The sequence below is a fragment of the Chiroxiphia lanceolata genome, chromosome 1, assembly GCF_009829145.1.
Source record: "Chiroxiphia lanceolata isolate bChiLan1 chromosome 1, bChiLan1.pri, whole genome shotgun sequence".
NCBI classification, from domain to species: Eukaryota; Metazoa; Chordata; class Aves; order Passeriformes; family Pipridae; genus Chiroxiphia; species Chiroxiphia lanceolata.
Window position 1 is genome coordinate 39,573,574 of NC_045637.1, and position 26,171 is coordinate 39,599,744.

At 39.9% G+C, this 26,171-nt stretch overlaps 1 protein-coding gene across 1 annotated transcript; it reads left to right on the forward strand.

Moving 5' to 3' along the window:
- The first annotated feature begins 2,291 nt into the window (after positions 1-2,291).
- BPNT2 (3'(2'), 5'-bisphosphate nucleotidase 2) lies at positions 2,292-23,722 on the forward strand. Its single transcript, XM_032689880.1, has 5 exons — positions 2,292-2,800; positions 13,540-13,699; positions 14,618-14,713; positions 16,564-16,725; positions 17,898-23,722. The coding sequence occupies exons 1-5, from the start codon at positions 2,414-2,416 to the stop codon at positions 18,167-18,169; spliced, it is 1,077 nt and encodes a 358-aa protein (XP_032545771.1). The 5' UTR covers positions 2,292-2,413; the 3' UTR covers positions 18,170-23,722.
- The last annotated feature ends 2,449 nt before the right edge of the window (positions 23,723-26,171 follow it).

The window sequence follows — 26,171 nt, forward strand, 5'->3', positions numbered from 1 at the left end:
TTTTCCAACGGAACACTGAGATTTTTACCTCACCCCTCAAGTAAAGAGATAAATCTTCTTTTCCTAAGAGTGAACAGACACTTTTTTTTTCCAAGCTGATTTCATTTTATCCCTACACCACAGTGTCTGGAAACCCATCTTACAGGTTGCAGCAATAAAGAAACCTTGCATAAACTCCCTTTATACCATCTGCCAGGATTACTTTGCAAAGGTCTCTGTGGCATTCTGGAGTCCATGTGAAGTCAACAGCACCCTGGATAAACAAGAGGAACTTGATCTAGGGATTTAGGGAAAACAGCATGGGAGGTGCCAGGCTGAGACCTTTAAAAATTATATCACTAATTACAGAATAAGAGTGCTACAGAGAAGCAAGATGTCAGCATATTGTCTACTGGTATGATTGCATTCAGTAATGAACACTGTTTATTCTGAAACATGGCACAGATGGTACATACAGTATCACGGAAATAAGGAGCCCTCTGTGCACCGTTCTCTTCACAGCTTACATTACTGTTAATATTTTCTGTCTATGTTTATTGCAGGCATAAAAATGTAAGCAGCGAGTAATAAATCCATTAATTTTCTGTACCTCTGTAAGGTCTTTGCAAACGTCAGTGGTACAAAAAGCCTAGTATTTTACTTTCTTTCCATTAAGTAAGAAATCAGCTCATAAAGTTGCAGGTTTTCTTCCTTCTCCTGGGTTTTCTCCAACAGCAGTTTAAAATTCCAGTTTACTGAACACACATAAACTATTACTGATAGCATCAGGCAGCACAGCTGTTGACTATTTTGCCCAGTATTTTTTAAAAGGGGACACAAAAACTATGTGTGCTTGTAAAGTCTTGCATTTATAGCTCATTACTGACACAAGTGAGCTCTGTCTAATACCAACCCTGTATTGCTGCATAGTTTCTTACCATTAATTATTATTATGTGAAATGCTGAATCGTGAAATCAATACTAAGGAAAGTGAACTTTCAAGCTTTCAAGCCCCTTTTCTGCCAGAGAAGCAACTACATAGGAAAACACCAAAAACTTGTACCTTAAAAAGAATGGAAGCTGAAAAACATGGACATTCCAGTTGTTGCCTATTAACACATAAACTTTAATCCCAGCATAGCTAAAATTCAACTCATGAATCCTATTTCAAATTGAATGCTTTCTTGTTTTAATATTCTTTCTTTAATTTTCACTCCCTGCACATTCAGGTACGCTTCTGATTTGGTGTGATCCTGCAGGATATTTGGTACGTAACCATATAATTGCAGATGCCAATAAAATAGAAACACAGAGGTGATGATATGGCAAGTTCAATTTGAAAAGCCAATCTTAATTTTGGTCTTTCCTAGTTTTCACATTTTTGATTTTATAAGTTTAATATTTAAAAAAAAAAAAACCAAACAACACAAGATCACGAGAAAACAGTTATAATGCACAATCCCAAGTAATTACTTCTTCCCAGAGTTAGTATCAAGGTCTCTTCCTACAACCTGAATTTCAACAGACATGAATATTGCTTCAGTAAACAATAAGTAATTAATTCGAATAATGCTGAATTAATTCTTTTGTTTCTAACTTACTCTAAAGTACTAGAAAGAATTAGGAATGAGAACAGACAGAAATCAGACTCTTCCCAGTTTCCACCCCAGATGCCCATCCTGGCTACAAACATAATTTCACACTACTCCAAACCAACTGAAGTGCAAAGAAGAAGTATAAATTAAGACAGGCAGGCCTTTAGCACATCACTTGGCTGAGAAAACAGTTGGATTTGCTTCATTTTACTGAATGAGAGGAATTCTCAACTTCGTGGCCCTCCCCTTTTCCAACCGGGCCGAGACTCTCAAACTTCCCGAACCACTGTGACAGTAACAGGAGATGCTCGGCACTGATGCTCAGCACCGCTAACAGCACGTCTCCAGAAATTTAGCGGCAGTTTACGCCAACAGCGACTTCCAGCAGTAAACTCCTTCCCAGCGTGCCGGGCGGGCTGAGGTAGCTCCCTCGGCTCCGCCGCTGGGGGCTCCTGGCGCACCTGCTGCCTAGAAGGAGACGAGGGGAAAAAAATCACCCCAAACTGCACCGTTCAGGAGCAGCAGCGCGCGAAGGGCAGTGTGTGCTGCCAGGAATGCCCACGGCAGGTAACACAGGTATCCCCCGGCCTCCCGCCGGGCCCCAGCAGCGGGAACGGACGGTCCCACCCGCGGGCAGCGGGACATGCTCAGTGCGAGCCGCGGGCTCCGCCTTCTCCTGACCCGGATACAGACGGCGCTGTCGCTCCGCCGGGGAGCGTGGAGCCGGTCCGGCCCCGCCGCAGCAGAGGGAGCGGAGCGCCCCGGCGGTGCCATGGGGCTGTGCTGAGCGCCCGTCCCCGCCGCCCGCCCGTCCCGCGGCGCCCCCCTGCCCCGCGGCCATGGCCCCCATGGGCATCCGCCTCTCGCCGCTCGGCATGGCCGTGTTCTGCCTGCTGGGGCTGGGCGTCCTCTACCACCTCTACTCCGGCTTTCTGGCCGGCCGCTTCGCCTTCTTCATGCTGAGCGAGCCGGCGGCCGCCGGGCCCGAGACGCCCCACGGCTCCGCGGCCGGCGGCGCCGTGGACCTGCGGGAGCTGCTGGCCGTGTCCGTCCTGGCCGCCACCAGGGGCGGGGAGGAGGTGAAGCGGGTCCGCGAGGGGAACGTCCTCAACGCCAAGGCGAAGGGGAAGACGCGGGAGGGGGCCGAGGAGCAGCTGACGACCGGCGACCTCCTCTCCAACCGCAGGATGTTCTACCTGCTGAAGAGCGCCTTCCCCGCCGTGCAGGTGGGTGCCCAGCTCCCGCTGCGGGGCCGGGGGGCTGCCGAAGGCCGGGGCTGGTAGACCCCGCTACCAGTACCGGTGTGGAGCCCCAGCTGGGCTACTCGTCACCGGCGCCTCTCCGGTCTGTAACCGCTGGCGGGAAGCACTGCCTTCGATTTGCGTATTTTCCTTCCCCCCACGCTGAATTTGTGGCAGTGCCACCTCATGCTTGTTGCCGTGGGTGTTGGGTTGCAGGGGAAGGAGTTGGTGCGTGTTGTAAGCGAAGCCACGCGAGGTGATAGAGTACGAAATAATACGGGCTTGGAGGGGTGCGGGAAACACCGAGTCTCACCGTTGTGGATTATGTGTTCTCTGGTTAAGGATACAAGTAATTTCGCAGCGCAAATTCCGCGTATGCTTAAGGTGCTGAGATTAGGAATGCTGTTATTTTCGTAGTTGTCTTTCCTGCCTTCAGTTAGAGGAAGAGCCAGGAACGGGGAGAAGCGATTTAGAATTTGAGGTTTAGGAACATAGCGCCGCAATAACAGTGTTTATCTCTCGCGACTGTGGGACAGCAGATAAGTTAACAGCTGTGTCAAGCTGTGGAGCACTGCCTACGTGGGCAAAATGAGTTTACTTTGTTTTCAGAGGTGTACGCACCCCTCCCTGCTCTCCTTCGCTTCTGAAATCTGGGTCTAATGCTTCAAGTCACACCCAAACCAGAACTATACTTTGAGGCTTTTTGGGTTTTATTGGCATTGTTTCTGCTTTTGCTTCAGTAAATGGGAAGTGCTGTCTCGATGTTAAATTCCTTAGTTTTTCACAGTCATTTGGAGTGGCTAGAAACTCCTAAATTTGGATTTAAAAGGTGGTGATTGCATGCTTCTCCTGGACAGGCTGAGAGAAAAAGTAGTTATGTTTATATTTTGATTGTTTAGTTACTACACAGTGAGTTTTCAGTGGCTGTTTTGGAAGTTCCTCAGGGTACTGTGTCATTTTTTGTTTGTTGACTTTTTTGTTTGTTTGGATTTGGTGGGGTTTTAAAGTGTTGTAAAGAACCTGTTGAATATGAAATCTAAAGAAATGAAAAATTCTTCAGTGTTTGAAATAAACTTGATATGTGATGAATCTTCCGGTGCAGAAAAATCATGAAGGTTCTGTATGTCAGGGACAAACCAACTTCACAGGCTCTACGTTAAAGGAGGAAAAAGTATTGACCCCTGTTCTCTTTTATTATTCAGTGTCCTCGTGGAGCTTGACATTACAGTTTACCTGGGTCACAGCCTGAAACCTGTTTGCTTTCTCCCCTTTCACAGACAGAGTGACTTCATTAATCTAGATGTAAGAGTTGCCTGTGCTTCTAGAGAAGACTGGATTTTGATCTGGGCTTGAAGAACTCAGTGAACTGTTCTGTGTCTGTGGTCACATGTGTGAACTCCACTGTGGTGCCTGGGATTCTTAGCAGTGACAGCCTGACTTGTGTGTCTTTCTCTTAGAGGGTGCTGTCTTCAAACATCTACTTTTAAAGAACTTCAGTACTGTTTTTCATTTTTCTTACAGTTGACTCATGCTGCTAGTGTTTAAGAATAGACGGTACTGTATAAAATGCAGATGTGTTCTCAAAACTAGTATGAAGACAACAATGTGTGTGTAGGTCTGTGGAACTGGTAAATACCAGGCATATGTCTTTCCCTTTTCCCCACTCCTCAGATTGACTGAGCTTGAGCGTTGAGGATGTCCAGGAAGAATGCGTTTGACAGATTTTTCAGGTGATCAGGAGTTATTCAATCTGACAGATCAGCTCTGGGATGTTTAGTATTCTAAGTCCATGATGTGGATAATAACAGCTTATCTCATTGGTGTTTAAAAATATTCACTAAGCTATATATACTAATAAGACATTCTGTCTCTTAAAGTCTGTGATGAAGATGTATTCATAAACATTTGCCCAAACCAAAATAAAAGCTTTCTTTTACTATATACATACTATATACACTTCTCAGGTGTAAAGACATCATCTCCATCTGCAAATTCTGCATGTATAACTTCAGAACAACACATCTAAAACTTCAGCTCTTTCGTAGAACAGACCTGCTGCAGTTTTGATGTTAATATAAGAATTACAGAGGATTTTCTAGGGCAGTATAAAATTGCATCTCATAAGAAGTATCTTACTTTATATCTGTAGCCTTATTCCCCTATACAGAGTGACATTCTAGAATAAAAGACGTTGAAGTCAAATAAATCCCCTCTTCTCTCCTTGCTAATAAAAGCTGTCAAACAAAAACTGAAATAATTCCAAAAGTAAGTTTATGCTAAATGCTGATTTTCTCAGATAATGAAATCCTTGAGCCTAACAGAGGTACCTCAGTATTTAAAGTGGTGCCAAATGCTGCAACCAGGAAGAAGACGAACCAGCAGAAAAGCTAGGTGCTAAAATATGCCTATAAAGCAAAGGAAGTGGGTTTGTTCAGTCTGGAGAAAAGAAGGCTCTGGGGAGACATTATAGTGGCCTTTCAGTACCTGAAGGGGGCTACAAGAGAGCTGGAGGGGTACTTTTTAGAAGAGCATATACTGACAGGACAAGGGGGAATGGCTTTAAACTTAAGGAGGGCAAGTTTAGATTGGATATTAAGAAAAAATTCTTTACTGTGAGAGTGGTGAGGCACTGGAACCGGTTACCCAGAGAAGCTGTGGGTGACCCTCCGTGAAACTGTTCAGTTAGGCAGGATAAGGCTTTGAGCAACTTGGTCTAGTGGAAGATGTCCCAGCCCATGGCAGGAGAGTTCAAACAAGATTATCTTGAAGGTCCCTTCCAGCCCAAACCATTCTGTTATTCTGTGATTCTTAAGAATAGCCATGGCTTTCCAATTATTCAAAATAACCAAGGGGAGAAGGCATTTGGCTGAAATAAACCTGTCAGTGAGCAGCCTTGGGTTCCCCATTTTGTACTGCTGGACATAAAAAAGGAAAGCAGGTAAACAGTCTGTCTGAAGCAGATCTTCTCTTAAGGTGCGGTTATTAAAAGAAGATAGATGAGTTAGGCTTCTCACTTGCAGAAGCTGAAATAAATCTAGAAAAAGTCTTACAATACTAGGCTTTATAAAAAAACTTTCAAAATCTGAGGGGAAAAAAAACCCACACAGGAAATATTTTGCCTTTGTTCTTTTATGTAAAGTTGTTGTCTGTACAGAGGAAGAACAACTCAACTGCTTACATCATTTGCTCTGTTTGATATAAATAGATGCAGTTCAAGACTTCTCAAAGTTATGTTAGGTAAGACCGAAGAGAAGCAGATCAATACTGTTTTATCACTGTGCAGTAGATTGAGTGCTATTGAGTCTTGTTTTTATATCCCTCAGAAACAGGGGTGAGAAAGATAAGGGAGGAAGGGGCAAGTCAGTTGGGTAACTTGGGTGTTATGCAGTGTTGTCTGATCACTCTCAACATCCAGCAATGAATATTTGCATGTGTATTCCCTGAGGTCTGTATGTACAGTTGATTTTAAAATATACTTAATGCTAAAATATATACAGCGGTTTCTCTTCTTAACTGCAGTTACAGGCTTGAGGTGTTCACTGCACCACTATGTTGTCCTCATCTATTTGTTATGCTGAGAATGAATTAAAGCTCTGATCCAGCTGCAGTCATCCCCTCTGATCCTTTTCATTTTTTATTCATCTTGTTTATCTTTTCTGGGTTGCTTGTCTGCTCTCCTGGTTGGTTCCCCATGCAGCCGTATTTATTTCTTGTGCTGCACTACAGTGGTGGTACAATAAAGAGTGGGATGGGATTTAGATGAGGAGATTAAGGACGATTGAGCCAGCCTTGCTGCTAGGAGGAGAGTGGACTGGGGAGATAGTCTTTCCAAATTCAGTTAGAGACTGGCCAGAAACACTAGTATGTTTTGCTCAGAAGAGCAAAGAAATGATCTCATGATACTGGGGTTTCAGCAGCATTACCTGGTAAAAGATCTCTCTCAGCACCGTGCCTCAGGCTCTTACATGGCTTGTCTGGGAGTCAGTGTCAGGAGCTTGATAACTGAATGTATCCAAGGTAAAAATTTAAAATAAAGGTTATTTAGGAATACCCTGGTTCATTTCCCATTATGGATCATCTTCAACACATCTGACGGAGCAGCCCTACTTGGTCACAAAGGCAGGAGTGATTGACAGAGGAAAATGTATTCCTTAAACTTGCATTTCGACCACATTATCTCTGTGCTCTGACTGAAAAAGCCAGTTTTAAAGTGACAATTTTGCTTCTGCACTGTACTATCATTATTTTCAGAGGATGAAGACTTCAGTCTTATTTGTGTGATTTAATTCTGCCCTACACTCTCTTTTTGAGCTGTTTTGGCTTATTTTTGACCAGTGCATTAAATTATGTTCTGTAGTTGCACCACCTATATGTCATATTTTCTAGTGTAAATACTGAATGGAGTTTCATCTTATTTGTTCCTTTTTTTTTTATTGTGACTGTAGTGGAAGTCAAGTCTTCCTGCTGTCCTGAATCCAAACTTTTCTATCTCTTTCCCAGTTAAAACTCATTTCAAGTTTGTGCATGATAATGCTGGAATCAGGCATTGGTGTTTGATGCAACCACTCAAATTGTTTAAAGCTTAAAGGCATTTTAAACTTAAAAAGTGTTATTTTGATTTCCGAGTTTGCATTCATTTTGAAGTCAAGTAGCATAAACTTTCAAGAAGCAGCTTTCATTCGTAGTGAAAACTGCTACTCACCACCCCCAAGTGAATGCACATCCTTCCTTCTGTAACAGGTTCTGGAGCCCTGTTTCATAACCGTGGTAGGTTAGATACTTTCCTCAGATACTGGAAATACAGTGCTTTGACTGCTTTTTGCTTTCCTGGAGAGTGCTCTGCTGTTGTGCATATTTATGTCCTGACTTGTCAAGTGGGTGTTTACATTCAGAGGTTTTGGCATCTGATTCCTTCACACAATTTGTGTATGTACAGATGCTCTGAGAAGCTGAGACAGCTTTCACCTCTGGTACATTTGGGGAGAAAAACAGAGAAGCAGAGCCAATGGAGGTAAAACAACCTGACTTGTAGTGCAGTGGGTATAAGGGCATGTTGCTCTTTGGTGCAGTGCAACAACAGCAGATGAAGGGGTGAGGCTTGGTCTGTAAGTGTGAGAAGGCCCAAAGACTGCTTGTTGAACCTCTCTCCCCTGAGTTGTGACATCTCTGAAGCACAGTCAAGTAAGAGCAAATCAAGTACAGTTCCATGGAGCCACCTAATAGGTCGGTACACTTTTCAAGGTGTGTAGTTGTGGGTGTCCTAGAGTTGTAGAATGGTTTGGGTTGGAAGGGACTTTAAAGATCATCTTCTTCCAACCTCCCTTCCGTGAGCAGGGACAGCTTCCACTAGACCAAGCTGCTCAAAGACCCATCCAGTCTGGCCTTGAGCACTTTGAGGGATGGTTGCAATACTGCAGGTGGGGTCTCATGAGGACAGAGTAGAGGGGGAGAATCACCTCCCTCCACCTGCTGGCCATGCATCCCAGGAGGTAGTTGGCCTTTTGGGCTGTGAGCACACACTGTTAGCTCATGTCCAGCTTTTCATCCACAAGAACCCCGAGTCCTTCTCCATTATGCTGCTCTCAATGAGTTCATCTCCCAGTCTGTACTCATGCCTGGTATTGCCCCAACCCAGATGCAGCACCTTGCACTTGGACTTGTTGAACTTCATGAGGTTCTCGTGAGCCAACTTCTCAAGTTCGTTTCTCCGAATGGTGTCCCTTCTGTTGTGTCAACTGCACTGCTCAGCTTCATATCATCTGCAAACTTGCTGAGGGTGCACTTGCACTTGATTTTATTATATAGTTGATGAAGATTTTAAAGAGGATAGGTCCCAAAACACAGCCATGAGGGACACCATTCGTCACTGGCTTCCACATGGGCATAGAGCCGTGGAGCACAACATTCTGGCAGCAGCCATCCATCCAATTCCTTATCCACTAAATAGTCTACCCTTCAAATCCATGTCTCTCCGATTTGGAGATAATGATATCATATGGGACCATGTCAAAGGCCTTACAGAAGTCTAGTTAAATGACACCAGTTGATCTTCCCTTGTCAACTGTTGCAGTCACTCCATCATAGAAGGCCACCAGATTGGATGGACATGAACCTGAACTCTTACTAGTTGCTCTGGACATTAGTCCAGAGGATATATGTAATGTAAAATATCTTCTACTGTCCACAGAGGACATCTGTCAGTCAGCCAGAAAGAAGGTGTCGGAATCATTGTTGCCTTATTGTTTGTAAATGTTTGCATTTACTTCTGTCTCTCCACTTCTTTCCTTCATCTCCACTCGGGTGAATACAGATGGCAAAGTTAAGTTTGAGTCCTGGGTATGCATAATGCTTACACTGCATCATCACTAGTGAAGTGACTGTGTAGGTCATGCAGCATTAGTGCACTAACAAAACAGACAAACATCTATTAATGTTTTACTTATGCTCCCCTGTGCATGCTATTTTGTCTAGGCCTCCAGGCTTTTAATTTTCGTGGTCGCATTCAAATCAATAGACTTATCTATTGAATCATAGAAAATTTGGGGTTGGAAGAGACCTTAAAAGGCCATCTAGTCCAACCCCCTGGCACTCTGTCCCAGAAGAGAAACTGGGACATCTTCAACTCGATCAGGTTGCTCAGAGCCCTGTCCAACCTGACCTTGAACTCTTCCAGGAGTGGGGCATCTACTACCTCTCTAGGCAACATATTTCAGTCTCTGTTATTGAAGCGTAATACCTGGAATACTCTTACAATATTCTGACAGGTGAATGTTGTCTTTTGTTGTTACCTGTACTCTGTTTGGGGGGGGTGTTGTTTTGTGTCTGTTTTATTTTTGTTAGTTTAAGTATCTTAATGAGTATTTCTTCTTTATAATAGAGGTGTGATAGTATTTGTGTTATTTTCTAATAAAACAGCACTAAGATTTGGATTTGAGAGGACTTAATAGTCAAATGGGGATGTTGACGCTCTCAGGACTAGGTAGCTTTTTCAAGATGCTGGATTATTTGTATATTAAAATACAAAATGAATGTTGGGCTGTATAAAGTATGTGGGGAAGAAGGGGGAGTACTAAATTTAAAACAAATTCACACACCACCAAACACTTTCTAAGAAAAGCGTTGCATTTTCATGTACTGATGCATGTTTTTAAAAAATCACCTAGGTATTTGAAAGAAGCTTCTATTTATTTTTTTAGCATATATTTTTTCAGCTTAAGTTGTCTTTAATGGGTGAATTCAAAGGCAAAACTGCAGTTGTGTCCTCCTCTTTTAAACCAGGAAAAAGCCTGAGGTTTTGCACCATGCCACGTGCATGTGCACCTAGCTAGTATTCAAGTAGGCTTTTTGGGTGATGAGCTGCCACAAAGACATCATGAAGTGCTGGTAAGGAGTATCCCTACACAGGACAAAGAGCTACTGTGAGGTTCCCTGAAGTCTTTACGTGGTCAGCACTGTTGGCTCTTTATTAAGAGTACTGCATTTATCCAGACAGGTTTGTAGTACACTGGAGTTGCTTCCCGTGTCCCTGAGCAGGTCTGTATTCCAGCCACCAATGTGCTGGAGGGGAGTGTTCTCTGTGCAAGTTTCCCGAAGGCTGGAAACACCTGGATGTTTTGGAAGATGCACTGTGGGCTGATCCTGGTGTTACCATTGGACATCTGCTGCTGGCTCCCATAAGTGGCATCCCTTGTTCCTTATGGAATTCCTGCACCTCACAGGCTCAGTTTGAGGAAGCTCTGTGCTGTCAAGATGCAACCAGACTGCCTTGTTTATGAAATTTTTTTTAACTTTTCGGCAGTATTCCATGCACTGATTTACATATATTATATTAAACCTCTGTATTTGATGCAGTTCTTTGTGAGGAGGGCTTTTGCTTTAAGCATAACTGGGGAAGATTGCTGGAATGTAGTTAAGCTTGGTGTCAGTGGGCAGCTTCCAGAACTTGCCAAAATGGGCTTTTACACATTACAGCTGTTAGACGGGTAACTCCAAATAGCAATTTATTCCTGTCTTATGCTTGCTATCTCAAGTTCTTGCATGATGGGTTACTATCTAAATGTGACTCTTAGGAGTAGGCAAAGTTCTCTATATGATAGCATGCATGTAAACTTTATTTACACTAGTGTATCAGGTTAATTGATTCAGAGCATCTGGCTGAAACAAGCTCTGTTGTCTAAAATGTTTGGTGTTATGATTGTCTTTCTACCATAGCTGCTCCTAATTTGTGAGTGAAGATTTGGGAATGCGGTCAACTACATATTCATATCACTTCAGAAAAGTTTCAAGTATAAGGTCATGGCTTCTGGAGGCATCCAGCAAATGAGAATGACATGTAAGAAGGGACATCGTATAACACAAAGACATGTTTCTGGGTATATTCTCCTGCATAAAAAAAAAAATATTAAAAAAAAAAATAAAAAAAAATAAAAGAAGTTCCCAGTGTTAAGGGTTGGTGATTTTCTCTCAGGTGACTATGTCTTGCAAAACCTATACTGTAACTTTCTAACAATAATTTTAATAGCTGCATATTTTGGAATGGCTACGCATTTCTATTTGATATATTATTTGTGGAGTATTTAGCCACAGCTACAGAGTAAATGGTCATATGAATGGAAGAACTAGTGACCCAGTTGATTATTTTTTTTAATTTATTTTCTCCAGATGACTCTGCAACCTTATCAGTATTTCCCCGTTGTTTTTCTCCTGACAGAATAATTATGGCTGTTGAAAGAGACTCCTCACAAGCATTATGAATACTACAGTGTCATGGCCACCACTGCAAAATTTAGACTACTTAGGAGATCTTTCTCTGAAAACAATACCTTTCAGATAGTTTCTGACTTTTAGTGTACTGTAACAACAGGTTTAACAAGATACTTTTCCTTTTGAGCATTGGTTCCAACCCTTTATCTTTTTGGAGGCCTCTTTCTTCTGTTGAGGAAATGTTTCTTTTATAGTGGTATGTAATGTGCTGTAGTGGAACTTAAACTGCCCAGGGGCTGTGTTGAGACTGCCAAGTCTGTGAAACTACTCATCTTGACTTTGCAGCACCGTTTTCCCTAGGGGAAAACACAATCATCAGGTTTATTGTACAGTGACAGATGTTTAATTTGTAAATGTCACGGCAACTTCAAGGGCTCTATGTCTGGCATACAATGCTTCAGATACTGGGTTTATGTGAGAAGACAGCTATGATGTATGGCTGGAGTAGCTGCAGTCCTGCTTGCTTTTTCTTTTTGAATTCTCTTGGAGAAGGTGACTAAACTCTTTGCTAAATATCTGTTACAGTTGAGGTGTGTGTGATGTCTTTTCTTGTCACGATGTGAATTATTTAAAAATCTTGCTCTTACAAAGTCTGTCACGTTCAAACGTAGTCTTGTAGCTGCTTCATTTTAATTGTCTTTCAGTGTCACTTGCCTACAACATCTGTAATAAGCTGTTTTAGTCAGAAGGGACTTATCTGCTCCTGCAGTCAGATACTTGAATCTGAACTATCATCTTGACTATCTGTAGCAAGTAAAGGGAAATTGGTGGTTCTAGGTTGTAGATACATTGCATACTATGTGCACCTACTATTTTGCCTTGACTGGACTTGGGAACTAATCAGTTTGGCAGCCCTTTAGAATTATATTAGAGGAAGACACCTTTAAATTTAGCAAGAATAAAAAAGCTTGTGTTCTCATATTCTAAAATAGTCTAAAAGTCCTGATTGGTTACACTCGGCTTCAGACATCTAACCTGTACATCTAAGCCATAAGCGTCATCATCCTGCTGAGTAATTAGTGGAACAGTGGTTCTTCCTGCCAGGTTATGCCATATTTTGGTAACATGAGAGATCATTACATACAGTATTTTGTGACAACTGCATCTCTTGTGATCCAAAAATGTAGTGATGCTGTAGTCACAATGACATTGTATTGGGTTTTACAGAACATTATTCCATTCAACAGGTTGATGCTGTGTGCTCTGCTACTGGACCAAACTCTGTTTGGCATACTGAAATGCCCTCTGGTGTGGAATAAAATTCATTAAGCTAGGCAGCAGGTGACAATAAGCTTAAATGTGACCTTTGACTGTTGTTTATAACTGTTCTTCATGGGCCATCTTTGGACCTTATCCCAACCTGCCCTAAAGACAAATATGGGATGTTACTAATTTGTGTTTGTGTAATGGTTACATTCAGTTGAGCTGCTTAGATTTTTGGTTGTAACTCAATGCTGGCAGCAGGAATAAATATATACTAAGATACCTACTTGTCCAAGTCATACACAGTCTGCAAAATACCTGTTTATAGTGTATCTGCACATTTCAATATGCAGCTACTGATCTGTATAAATTGAGTATTATACCCCTACTATCTGAATACTGTATGATTCTCCATAGTGAAATGTTCTGCTGGTAGTCTTTGAAGCAACTGCATTTAAATATTGATTTTTTTAAAAAATGCAATTCATACTGTGAGAGTTTTCAGTAGGGAGAGTTGCAACCAAAGCAGCAGTGTCTAGCTGTGGTCTGGTTCACAGTAAAATTCTCGATTGTGGTTTTCCATTGCTTGTAACATGATGGTAATAGCTTGTGAGTTGCTGAAAAAATGAGTAATTCGTGCACTTTGAGCTAGAGGTGAAGGAAGAAGGAGAAAATGTGAGGAAACCTGTAATTTTCCCAAGTACCACAGTTACCGTGTCTGATAAGTTAATGCAACTACTTTTGTTGTCTTATCACAGATAAATTCTGAGGAGCGTGTTGATACAGCTGATCAGGAGACAGTCCCTTGGGATCGCAGTATTCCTGAAGACATAAAGCAAAAAATACAGCCTAAAGAGGTTCCAGCAGAAAGTATTACTGTCTGGATTGATCCGTTAGATGCTACACAAGAATACACAGGTAGCTGATTCTTGTTGACAAATCATGTGTGTAATTCTGATGTCTGCCTTTTATACTGGAAACAAAATAGTAAGTATTTAAAATGACATCTCTTGTTAAATTGTGATATGTCAAAGCTAGTGTGATTTTAATTGAACAAATTGCATAATGAAATTTCTATAGTTCCCAGATCACAGCGTTTACTTTTATATATTCCAGCTCTGAAATGACTTTGGTATTTCTCACAACTAAGTAATTGCTATAATAAATGGTAACTCAGTTATGGATTCTACTGGAATTACACATTTCTTTATTTCAGTTATTACTGTGGCAACACTAAGTATCTCAGATTTTGGGTTTTGTTTATTTAAGGGGAATACTAAGTAAATATTCTATTTAACTTGATAAAAGAAAGTTTTTGTTATACTTTTTTTAAAAAGGCATGCATAATTCAGTCTTAGGATGTCATGTAAGAAGTTCAAGGTAATCTAAACTAAAATTCATGCTGATAAGTACTGCAGAACAAATAGAATTTTTTTGTGAATATTTCATTGATGCAATCATCTTTTCCTGTGAATGTTCCTTGGTGTTTGAATATCACTTTTGAACCAATAGATGATAGGAAGTGAGGCAGAGAAAGGAGAATGTAGGGGCACAGATTTTCATGAAAATACGTGCTGCATAAGACACAGCTGTTAGTATTAGATCTGGTAGTATAGGTTACTTCTACTGAACAGGAAGAATTGCTGGAAAACTGAACAGCCTTTAAAGTCTTTTGAAAACTGCAAGGTTATTTAAACATACATCAAAGTTACTTAATTGCAAGAGGCAGAATGTAGACTAGTCTTCAGAGAACATTTCTATAATATCGTGTCTTTTCTCTTTTTCTGTTCTTGGCATTTGATTGTAAACTTGCTCACTTTCTTGTTTTTCCCACAGAGGATCTTCGACAGTATGTCACCACAATGGTTTGTGTGGCAGTAAATGGTAAACCAGTAATAGGAGTGATACACAAGCCATTCTCATCATATACAGGTACCTTCATGCCTTCACATATTTCCATCATCGTCATAGTGTTAATTAAAATTTGATGTCTCAGACAACATCTCTAGGTATCAGTGAGAAAATAGTACCTGGGGTAAAAGATCACTGCTGCAGACCTCAAAATCAGGGCTGCAGATGTGTTCTGTGCTATAAACCACAAATGAAATGGCTGTCCTTGTTTAACAAAAAAATGGTGCATTTAGTACAAACTAACTGAAAATATGTTTAGGAATTAAGAGCCCTTCAATCAGAGTGCTTATAGCAAACCAAAAAAACTTAAACCTACAACTACTGACCAGTCTTATGTTTGCTTTTAGTCTTTAGCAGAAAAGAATTCTTTGTTCATTCAGCAGAATAACTTGGGTCTGTAATATTATACCCAGGAGCTGGTGTTTATTCAGTGTGAATAACAAAGATTGATTAAAGATCTTAATGGCAACTGTTTGTATGTTACAGGCAAGACTGTCTAGCATAGCCTTATTGATTATCTGCCATGCTTTTAATGCCACAACTGTGAAGTAATTAATTCTTTAGTATTAATGGTGTATCAGCCAGCATTGCTGCAAGTTTGGCAATGTGTGTGCACTTCTGAAGGCTTCAAAGTAGTTTAAGTATTCATGTCTTACTACGTCTTTGGAAAAAGAAGTTCTGTTTACAGTTTCCCTTAGGCAATACTGACCTCTAGAGTTCTGAAGTTATGCAGAAGGTCTAGCATAAAAACTAAATGAATAAATGTATTTTGTATTTTTTTTCTTTTTTTGGGCCCACTGAACACTCAATATTTTGTCCTAATGTTTTACTGTCTTTAAATATGAAATTAATTTCTAGTCTTTAAAGTATGTGCTATATTCCAGTATGCTTCAAGAATCATAGAGGGTTTGGAACATTTTTCTGTGTATCAATATCTATCTGAAGAAATGGGGTTTTAGCATTGTAATGTTAAAAATTTATCTCCTTTAAAAATAGTGAAGTGTGAAATACTCAGACACAGCACCAGATGAGATGCAATGAATTCTGTCATTCTGTGTGACAAGTATTCATTTTCCAAGCTGGAAATACCAATATGTTATGCGTAGGATTGTTCCTAATAGTACCATACAAATACAAAGTGATAAAGGGCAGTCGGCATTATTATCACACATAGCTCAGTCTGTTGCCATACAATCTCATCCTCTAGTGAGATGAAATTGCTGGTTACTTTGCTGAGTAAGTGTCAGATTTATGGTTAGGGGATGCCACCTACCAGGCTTGGCTTTGAACCTCACAGTGAAACACGTGGGAAGTTGTGTATTCTAAATTCAGTTCTCTGAAACACAGCACTGAATGCTTTTCTTTGTATTGCTGTCCTCCTGAGCTATTTCCTTCCTTAGCATCACTATCCTTCTGAGCAGAATGACTCAATAACATTTTTGGTATCTGCTTTGAAAGGTAGTGGGGCTTTTTTTTCTTGTATAAAAATGTTATTTGAGGAAATATTGAAACTGTTTCTGACTAGGGGCCATCCTTTTAACTTCTATGGCTTTCCAATTGCAAGTTCTAAATATTACTACTTGTGATTTTTCCATCTTAGTCTGTTTTTTTGAAAGTATCACATAAGAAAAGCAGGCATGGTGTAGTGTCATATGCATAAATGTGGGGGGGGAGTGTGTTTCTCTTCTACCTGTGTGCAAATGTGGGTATGTACCCCTTCCTCTGTCAGCCCTAACTTTCTCTTTTACAGTAGGGAGAGATACTAAGTCAGAGGTATCAATTACATTTTTTTGGATAAGTATCCTTTTATCTCCACACCTAACAGAGATTCTCTTTTGTAAATCTTAGCAGAATTTGTGTTTCTTTTGTAGCTTGGGCAATGGTGGATGGTGGGTCGAACATAAAAGCTCGTTCCTCCTACAATGAGAAAACTCCAAGGATTATTGTATCCCGCTCCCATGCAGGAAAAGTTGAGCAGGTTGCACGGCAGACATTTGGAAATAAAACTGTGATAATCCCCGCTGGTGGAGCAGGTTTGGTTCTTTAGGCATCCTATCCATTTTATTGCTTTTGAATGTTTTAACAGTGTAGCTTTTATCAGACAAAAGAATGTATCTGTGGCATCTTCTCTTTTTCCTCTTGCTTTTTGATCTTCACATCCTTAAAAGCAAGCACTTGACAATAGGAACACAGTTTTTGCTGTGTCTAGGGACGTAGATGCAACCTTAGTTCAGGCTTCAGGCTATTCACAAGTCAGTATGTTAGTGACTCTTAGGCTGGACCAGCAATGTTGTTGTTGAACAGACTAATGTGTGTTCTTTGAAGTCACTGATGCCTCAGTGGGAGAAAAAGGGTTGTGTGACCACAGACAGAATCATGGAGGAGAATCTCTTGGCTGTTAGTTAACTGTATGTTTGATTAAAAAAGTATTAAGAAAAAAACCGTGAAAGTTTGGTACTATTTCTTGCATTTATGTCAAAAGAGAAAACTAGTGTCACTATAGTCCATTTTTATCTGCCTCATACTCAATTCAAAGAGGTTTTTAGCATATTTTTTACTTATACAATATCCTTGTGCATGTTACTCACAGAATGCAAATATGTGAGGCACTGATGTGAGGCATTAGCAGTTTTAAAGTCTGAGAAAAGCCATGCAAAGTTTGAATTTTACAGAAATGTATCTTTCTGTGTCTTTAATGTGGAAAACCATAGCTGCCCTAGAGATTGTTTAGTCAAAAATATCTTGCATTGGTCCTTGATACTTAATCTGAACTTCTTACGACAAGGAAAGTGTAAGTGTATTTGATCATGGCCAATCTTCTCCAGGGTTTGACTCTGTATAAGATAAAGAAAGAAACAATTTAATGAAACAAGAATATCGGTCAAAGAGTTGAAAAACTAAAAAAATTCCATAAAAGAAAGAGTACTATTTTGAACAATGACTTTGTACTGCATAATGAATGATAAAGGGGAATGCCCTATGCTGAGTTGCTTTATTAGAGTGGTGTATGCATCTTCTTTCAATTGTAATAAAAAGCCAGGAAAAAAAAGATAGACTTCAGCATGATACAGGGATTGAGACATACGGGTATAAGTGTAAGAGCAGAACTATATTTGAGTTTCTGGTCTTGTTCTTTTAATATGTCTCTACAGGAAAACCTGGTTTATTTTTTTTTTTCTTTTTTACTTCTGCCCATTTCTTCTAGGTTATAAAGTGTTGGCCCTCCTTGATGTGCCTGAGAAGAATCAAGAAGAAGCTGACGTGTATATCCATGTCACCTACATTAAGAAGTGGGACATATGTGCTGGAAATGCAGTGTTGAGAGCATTGGGTGGCCATATGACTACCCTGACTGGTGAAGAAATCAGTTATACTGGCTCAGATGGCAATGAGGGAGGACTTATAGCCAGTATCAACATGAACCATAAAGCACTAATTGAAAAACTTCCAGATCTGGAAAAAACATCACACAAATAAACATGACTGATGGAGAAGTACAAGTTGTGCTTTTGTAGCCTCCAGATGCTCTGTCTGAAGAAGCAGGTATGAAAAACCTGCTGGGAAAGATGCACAGCAAAGCAAAGCAGTTTGGTGTGGGTTTGAGGACTATATCCTGCACTGGGTTTTCGTTAGTGGTGGTATTTAAAGAGAATGAAATAATAATAAGCAGAAGTAGGAAGGGGACCGATGGCCTCACACATCAATTTCTATGTTTTATTTTTTTCAAATTATTTTCATGCAGTTCTCATACTTAAGGTGCATATACCCTATATATTAGTGAGCGTAGGTGAACTAAAGAAAAATCCAAATTTTTTCATAAAATAACTTAAGTATTTCTCACAGGAATTTCTTGAAACCTTTTACATCTTACTGTAGTTGTAGCAACTCCATATTGAATTAGGTACTAAAAAAATTTGGTTTGAATAGGCATCTGATGACTGTGAACAGTTTTGTCAGGAAACATGACCTCATGTTCTGTATCCCCTGAATGGAAAGCACAAAAAGGTTGATTCAAATCTATATGCAGCAACAGTTTATCTTTGACAGTGTGGCACTCCTGCTTTTTAAGAGAAGAAAAGAAATGTTCTGTACTATTTTAACTTCTTTCCTGAAGATGTAAACCAGTTTTAGTTCAGGTGGGTTGTGAATATCGGTGTTTTATTAATCAGTGTAATTATTTCCATATACCTTTTTAAAAGAAGGCAGTGTTTCCTTGTATAGTTTTTAGCAGTTACTTCTTGTCCTTGTTTTCTGTGTACAGTGTTGAAGATGCATGCTAGATTTTTCTCTAAGGTAGGACTTGTTCATCATTTGGTGTTAGTGCCAATAGAAGCAGCCTCTTCCTTCAGTACCTGTTATTTTGTTTGTTTCAGGGGTTTTTTTGTTTGAACAGAGTCATAGGGAATGGGTTTAACAGAAGTAGTAAGTTGACTGGTTATTTTCATTTACAACACGAGATATAAACCAGCAATTTTTCTGCAGCCCTTGAAATAACTTTGTCTTTTTATCTTAAGGTGCACTCTTTTCTGCAGAAAGTTCTTGAGCCGTCCCAAACAGGTTTTGGGTTGTGGTAATGTACATAGAGAGAGAGAGACCATTTGGACTTGAATCATTTAAGCAAATTTGAAGAACATGTGGCGCTTGAAGTACAACAGGGTCTCCAAAACTTTACTGAAAAATGTTCTTTCCAATCCAGTATATACACAACAGAATGTGGGTTCTTTGATATCAGATGAGAATTTGTTGCACCTCTAAAATGTGTGGACTTCTATCTGCAAAAATGTAACCATCTGCACTGTTGTTCTCTGCACCCCCTCAAGGGTTTCAGAAGGTTAAAATATACCTGTTGTTTGAATTATCGTAAAGAAGCTTCCCCTCTCTCCTCAAGAAAGCTAAAATTTTTAGTTAATACAAATGTTTTCTGTTTGAAGTTTAATCAGTATAGGCTTAGGTTGTTTAAACCTTATTCTTAGTGACTTTAACTTCTTTCATGCAGTTAATCAGAACTGCAGTTCTGAGTCAAAAGAGGTTTTTCTTCCTAGATCAGTAGTGGAGCATGACTAGATATCGATTTTAACTTCTAGCTGAAGTTCACATTTCCAGAAGATCTTTTCATATGTTGCAGAACTATGGATACAGCCTCTTACTCCTCAATCTTACGGGCAAAGTAGACTGAAGCTTAGTCCTACTAGCCTTTTGGTACGGGTAGTTTTGTTTAGGGAACGTTTTTTCCAACATTAACACTATTGCTGCTCTTTGAAAATAGCTTTTACTTATGTAGATAATACACAAAGCAACTTTACTTCCAGTTCTTAAATTTAATAAACTGCTATATGCTATGACAAATAAGAAATTATGCCCTTTTTGAAAAGGATCTGATCTATTTCAAAAAACTTGTTTAGTTTCTAAACCACAGTGAAGAATAAAAAGCCAGATATTTATCAAGGTTTTAGTAATATACAAGAAGACTGCAGCTTTTTAAGGCTGATTTAAATGTCTTAGAGCCTAATAAAAAAAAACCCAGCTGTTCTGTTTATTTGTTAAAGAAGACAGATTAAAATTTAAATATGAGAAATAACCCTAGTTAGCCTAGTGTAAAAACCCAATTGTGTCACAGGGATTGAATGCACAATATTTAAATAGGCAATTAAGACAAAGGCTGTGGCAGGTTGTGATTATAGATTCAGCCTGAAATCATATGTAAACTTACCTTGTGAAAATGTGACTGCTTTTATTTTGGGTATGCTTCTGTCACTTCCTTGCATAAGCTGTAATCAGACTTAGCTTCTGTATGGGAAATGAAAAATAAGCTGTTATGTAATGTATCAGGGCTTACTTGCATCTTAGTTGAGAGAAAAGCAAATACCTTAGGATAAGCCCTCTCCTTCCTTCCATGTGCTGGCTAAAGAGCCTAGTCTTCCATTAGTAAGACTTGTGCTTGTTTGGACCCATTTATATCCTGAATTGCTTTGTTGCAATGGATCACAGTGTTCAGTACCTGTCACAGGAGACCCTTATTGGCCTAATCTCACTTCCTGTGAACTTGAAGGAAAGGTGAGAGTGCAATGCCCAGTTGATTACTTCTAGCAGAGCCTGAGCTCAAAGAGTTTTCCCACAGCTGTGGCTTAAGGTGGTGCTTGGGGTCTCCCACTCTAGTTTAAAAAGTAGCTGCTTTGGTATGAGAATAGGTAAGCAGCTGATGAATATCAGTTTCTGATGTCATTTTGCAATAAATGTAACTGTTACACAGACCAGCAAATACTCAAAAGTGCTGGCTTAGTGCACGTGTGCCAGTGCACTGCGTTGTTTGTACGACGTTAATGCTCAGTATATCCTATTTTTTTGACTACGTTTACACTCCATTCTAAATCATTTTGCTGTTTTAGCTTAAATATTTGTTTGGTCTCAGCAGTGTGGATGTAAGCTTATGCCCAGAGGGATAGGAAATCGTACCATACCTGTATTTCACTGCTAGGCTAGAACATTATTCTTTGCATCCTAACCTTTTCCACATAAAGCTGTCATACTGTTTTTAGGGATGCTACTTAAAACAATTGCATGGTGTAGGTCAGTCCTACGCAAGTATATATTTTCTAAAAATCATGGTATCATCCTAGTTCCAAATAAGAGAAGTAAGAGAATGTATTATTTTCGTATTGGTTTTCCAGTGATGGATTTTTTGAGTGGCTATTATGATTAAGGTAATGGAAAGTGAAATTATTCTAAAACCATATGTATTTTCTCTTTTTCATTCTGCTAAAAAGAGTGTACAGTAGATAAATGATACCTAGTACTGTACCAAGAGTCCTAGCTTTCATTCCTTGAATGAATGTTTTCTAAATAAATGGACACAGAAATAAAAGGGTTGAATATTGTACTTAACTGGTTTTGAGATTAACCTGTTTGGCAGACTTTTACAGCTGGACTTATATAATCTACAAAGCACATAATAATAATGAAAATACTTAGCAGAGATGGCTTACTTGGATAGTGAATTAACCATATAGGTGAAGCTGCAGTCATCTAGTGATGTTGGTTTATACATTTACTTCGTGGTTGTTAGGGTAGGAAGATTTTCTAGTTGACTTCAGATGTGGAGAAGAGTTTTGATTTTTTTTAAATAGCGAGTGGCTGGAGCTCAGGGGCAGGGAGAGCGGAGTCAGCATTGGAATTTATCTCTGCTGTTTTGTTCATAAACAAGTGTATTCCAACATCTTTGTAGCATCCTGTTGTCTGTTGGAGTTGTACAACAGTGGTGCAATTTTGTGTACTCTTGGATTAGCAGTGTAAAACCAGGAATCTATATCCCTCAAGAACAGTGCAGTGAGAAGTGACTGAGTGTTGTGCTGCACTTCTGCTGTGTTATGCCAGGAGAGACTGGCTGCTTCATTGTCTCAAAGATGTCATTCCAGTTGCAGTTTGTCTCATAGCAAAACTGCTTTTCTAGGCTACTGTCTCCCCAGTTATGCCCAACCTCTGCATAGATCTGTTTCCTGAGCAAACTAGAGAAGTGGAGAGGAAAGAAGCAGATGACTGTGCTGAAGAAATTATAACACAAAACACTTATTTCTATTTCTTGATTTTTTAATTACATTGATCATTTAATTTCCCTCGTCTTTCAGGGGTTAGATAATAATACAGTTAAGATTCAATGAACCACAAATAAATGCCTTTGAGATTTTAAACCCAAGCTTGATGAGAGTGCAAAGGACTGCCCGTAATCAAGGTGAGCATGGATGGTTTTCTGTCAGGCCATTCATGCTGAGCCTTTCTTCAGTGCTTTGTTTTAGATGTTTAGGCCCTTTCACACAAACAGTTACAGATTTGACTTTGCCAAAATATGGTTGATGGTCTTATCTTCTGATCTGCTATCCTTAATGATAAAACTGCACTATAGCCCCTTCACTGTAATGTAACTCACTGAGACAAGAATGTGGTAACTCTCAGGACTCAATTTCTTGATTTGCAAACCACAGCTTCTGTTTGGCAGCTCTTACAATGAAGTGCTGGCACCTGCTGCGTCTCCCCACCCTGCAAGCAGGTCGTGCCACTCACAGTTCATATTGAGAAGCTGTTGAAGCCTTACACTTCATGGTCTTCAGATGCCACATCAGCTCTTTCAGCTCTTCTGAGAGTTCAGAAGTGCTCATCTGATTTCTTACTGGAGCTCCCTCTGGAGCCAGTAATTAGTGGCCACTTTTCCCTCTTTGTTCTTCCTCTCTGTTCCTTTCTGATCCTTGCTCCTTTCTTAGTCGATATGGAAAAGAAAAATGAGAGATCAAAGGTGAAGACAGTCACAGAATGAGAGGGCCCCAGCAGTAAACTGTCCAGTTCATCCTGAAGGTGTTAATGTTTGGGACCAACATCTAATGTGCTGATTGTACAGAAGGGTAATAGTTGCCAACAAAATAATGGTAACCTACAGGTGTTCTTGTCATTAGTGGTACTGAACATGCAGAGGAGATGCAAATGGACTAAGGGGAAGTTAAACACACAAAAACAAAACAGCTTTTCAGTGTAATCTTACAAGCATTTGACATTTGTGGCCTCCTGGGTGCAGAGCTTCATTGGTTGTGAAAGAGGGTGCATTGGCCCTCTGTGAAAGGCCTGATTTTGTTGAACTCAATAGCAGCATTCCCACTGAACTCATTGTGAGCAGAAACAAGCCAGATAAAACAGGAACAGTAAAGTAAGTTCTGAAAAGCTCAACTTCTGTCAATAGAGCAGATGACCTGGGTTGTGTTAAACTTGCCTCTGGCAGCTTCAGTCTACATTTGGAAACATCATCCCAGTGTCTTGAGATTCTAAGTCTTTCAGGTTTTTTTTATGGCCTACAATTGATAGAGCCTACTTTTAGATAATCTTATTTCCTAACCCAATTTTTCCTTATTTGTAATTCACATTTCATTTTTTCTCTCCAAAGGACTGGCAACACTGCAGCATTTTTCCTGTTGTCCCACCAAATTGTATTAGCATTTTCCAATTGTGTGCCAAATTGAAATAATTCTATAAATAAACTCTCTGAAACTACTGGTCTGTGAAGGTGTTTTTCTATATTTTGTCTTTTTGTTGGGTATTTATTGTTTCTTTGTGCACCAACTATGTTTTTTTCTTTTTCCAGTAATGTGTGTCAGGTTGCTTCAGCTGTGCTATGTCCACATATGTGTGAGAGTTTCTGCCTGAGGGATTATCATTATTGACAGGTGATAAATATAATTCAAGTTCTCACTGGTTTTGGTTCTATAGGTGTGTTACTGTGAAAGTTGGTCAGTTCGTGAAAATGAGTGCTTAGAAATCTCCTGTATGGTATTATTCCTTGGATCTGAAGAAGTTTTCTTTCCAACATCATCTCCAGGTCTCTTCCTAATTATATTAATTCATTCTGTTCAAGTCTCATGTTTCCATGAGAATAGTGGTAGTAGGGTACTAACTGTGCCACTATGAACCGTTTTTCTAATAATGTGCCACTCTTCATAAGTGAAACCATGGAATAAGTTGAAAGATGCTTTAATATGTGCAGGGCTGGATGTACAGTGAAGTCACATGTCATCCTGGTAATGCTGGCCTTGATGTGCTTTGCTGGTTCTCATCTTTTCCCAGGTAGGAACCAAAGTTACCAGGCAGCTTTTGTGTCAGTATAGTCCAGTCAGTATTCACACAAGCTACGTTTTAGCTTGCCTAGAATTGTACTCTGGCACTAACACTGTATCTACTACTAAACACTTTCAGACTCTAAAACAGTAGCTGCTTGTGAACTGCTCACTGAGAATTGTCCTGGGATTGTGCAGACTACTGAACTGTGCCTAGGAAATAGTTTGGGATGGTCTGGTTTGCTTAGCCCAAAAAACAGGCAGGGGATCATGCATAGTACTGTCTGATGTGCTGGACAATTCAGGATCATTCAGAATGGTATGACTTGTATGGACTCTAAGCAATATATGCCACAGGAGCTGTACAGAGGTGTTTTAAAACCCCTTATCATACGTAGTCTAACCAGGAAAGGAATTCGGAGAGAGCTGTCTGTTGTGATGCTCTGAAGAGTGTCTTGGGGAAGACACATCCGAGAGGAGCAGGGATTCTTCCCATCTTGCAAAGTGGGTGCCCATCACTTCTGCTGTAGGCCTAAGCTTGGTGACCCTTTACTCATCATACACCTTAAGTAAAATGACTCCAAATTGCAGGAATTCTTCCAAATTAAATGCTATGATTTAAATGAAAAACATAGCAAACATTGTGCTAATAAATAATTCTGTTAGGGGCAATGGACAGAGAAGAAACTTCACAGGTTTGGCTTTTGCATTTTAAAACCACTCATTTTTCTTCCAAAGGAATATATTTATTGTAGCGTTAAGAATGTGTCATGTTTGTACTCCGCTCATCTCAACTCCACCCAGGCTGTGTGGGTATGGTGTGTTTGTATTTGGAGAAGGCAAATAGCATAGCACACATTCTACTTCAGCCAAGGGATAGTGTTCAACTAAAATAAAGGCATCAAATATGTAAGAAATCCGTACCAGGGGAAAGGCAAGTGCTTTAACCTGCTTCCGATAATTTTCTGGAATAATACCTAAATCTGTTGCAAATATTTGTATCAGCAGTAAAGATTTTAATTTATTTTCCAAAAGTAAAGTATTTCTTATATATGTGTATATATATTTTCTACTGGGCTGAACTGACCCAGATCTGTTTACTATTCTGATCAGCTCCAAATCTTCTTTTACAGAAATAGTTTTATGCATGTTTAAGAATGGCTTTTAGAACCTAAATTGCATTTCATCCTAGTAGATTTATACCAAGAACACTACATATGCCAGAAAAGCTTTTAGCATTGACACTTGGATCTCTAGTACTAAAGGGCCTGGGGCAGGGGGAAGCAGAGGCCAGCAGAGGGCTCTGTCTTTTCATGAATGCCCTGAAGAGCCAAAAAGAGCTTGGTGACTGAATTTACGTGCCTGTTTCATTTTTCACAAAGAAAGTCTTTCACCGTTTTTTTTCCTCAGTTGTGCCATATGTCTTTAGTTAAGAGGGCACCCACAGGGTTCTAGGGTCTGGTCCAGAGGGCTGCACTTAGTTGCTCCTGTGCAATTTGACAGCTTGTTATAACACTCTTGAATTTTTTGGACTCAATCTTATAGGTCATTTCCACCTTAAATGATTCTATTATTTTAATGCACACTTTCTCTTGTATTTTTAATTTTATATAACATTGCAGTCAAACTGCATGCTTCTGTGCAATGGGTTTAAGCTACTGGTAATATACTTTCTGATAAGTAGCACTTTTCAGACTCCTTGAAATTTATCCCATGAATTCATGGACATCTGTAACAAGCTTGGAAAGGCATGGTGTGAACTTCCCAATGTCTTTGTGCATGTTCATTTCGCGGACATTTTGCTTCTGTAAGTCATGTGAATAAGGTCAGTTGTGACAACTGCACATTCAAATTTTGTGTGCTTTTAAGTACATAACCACTTCACCTGC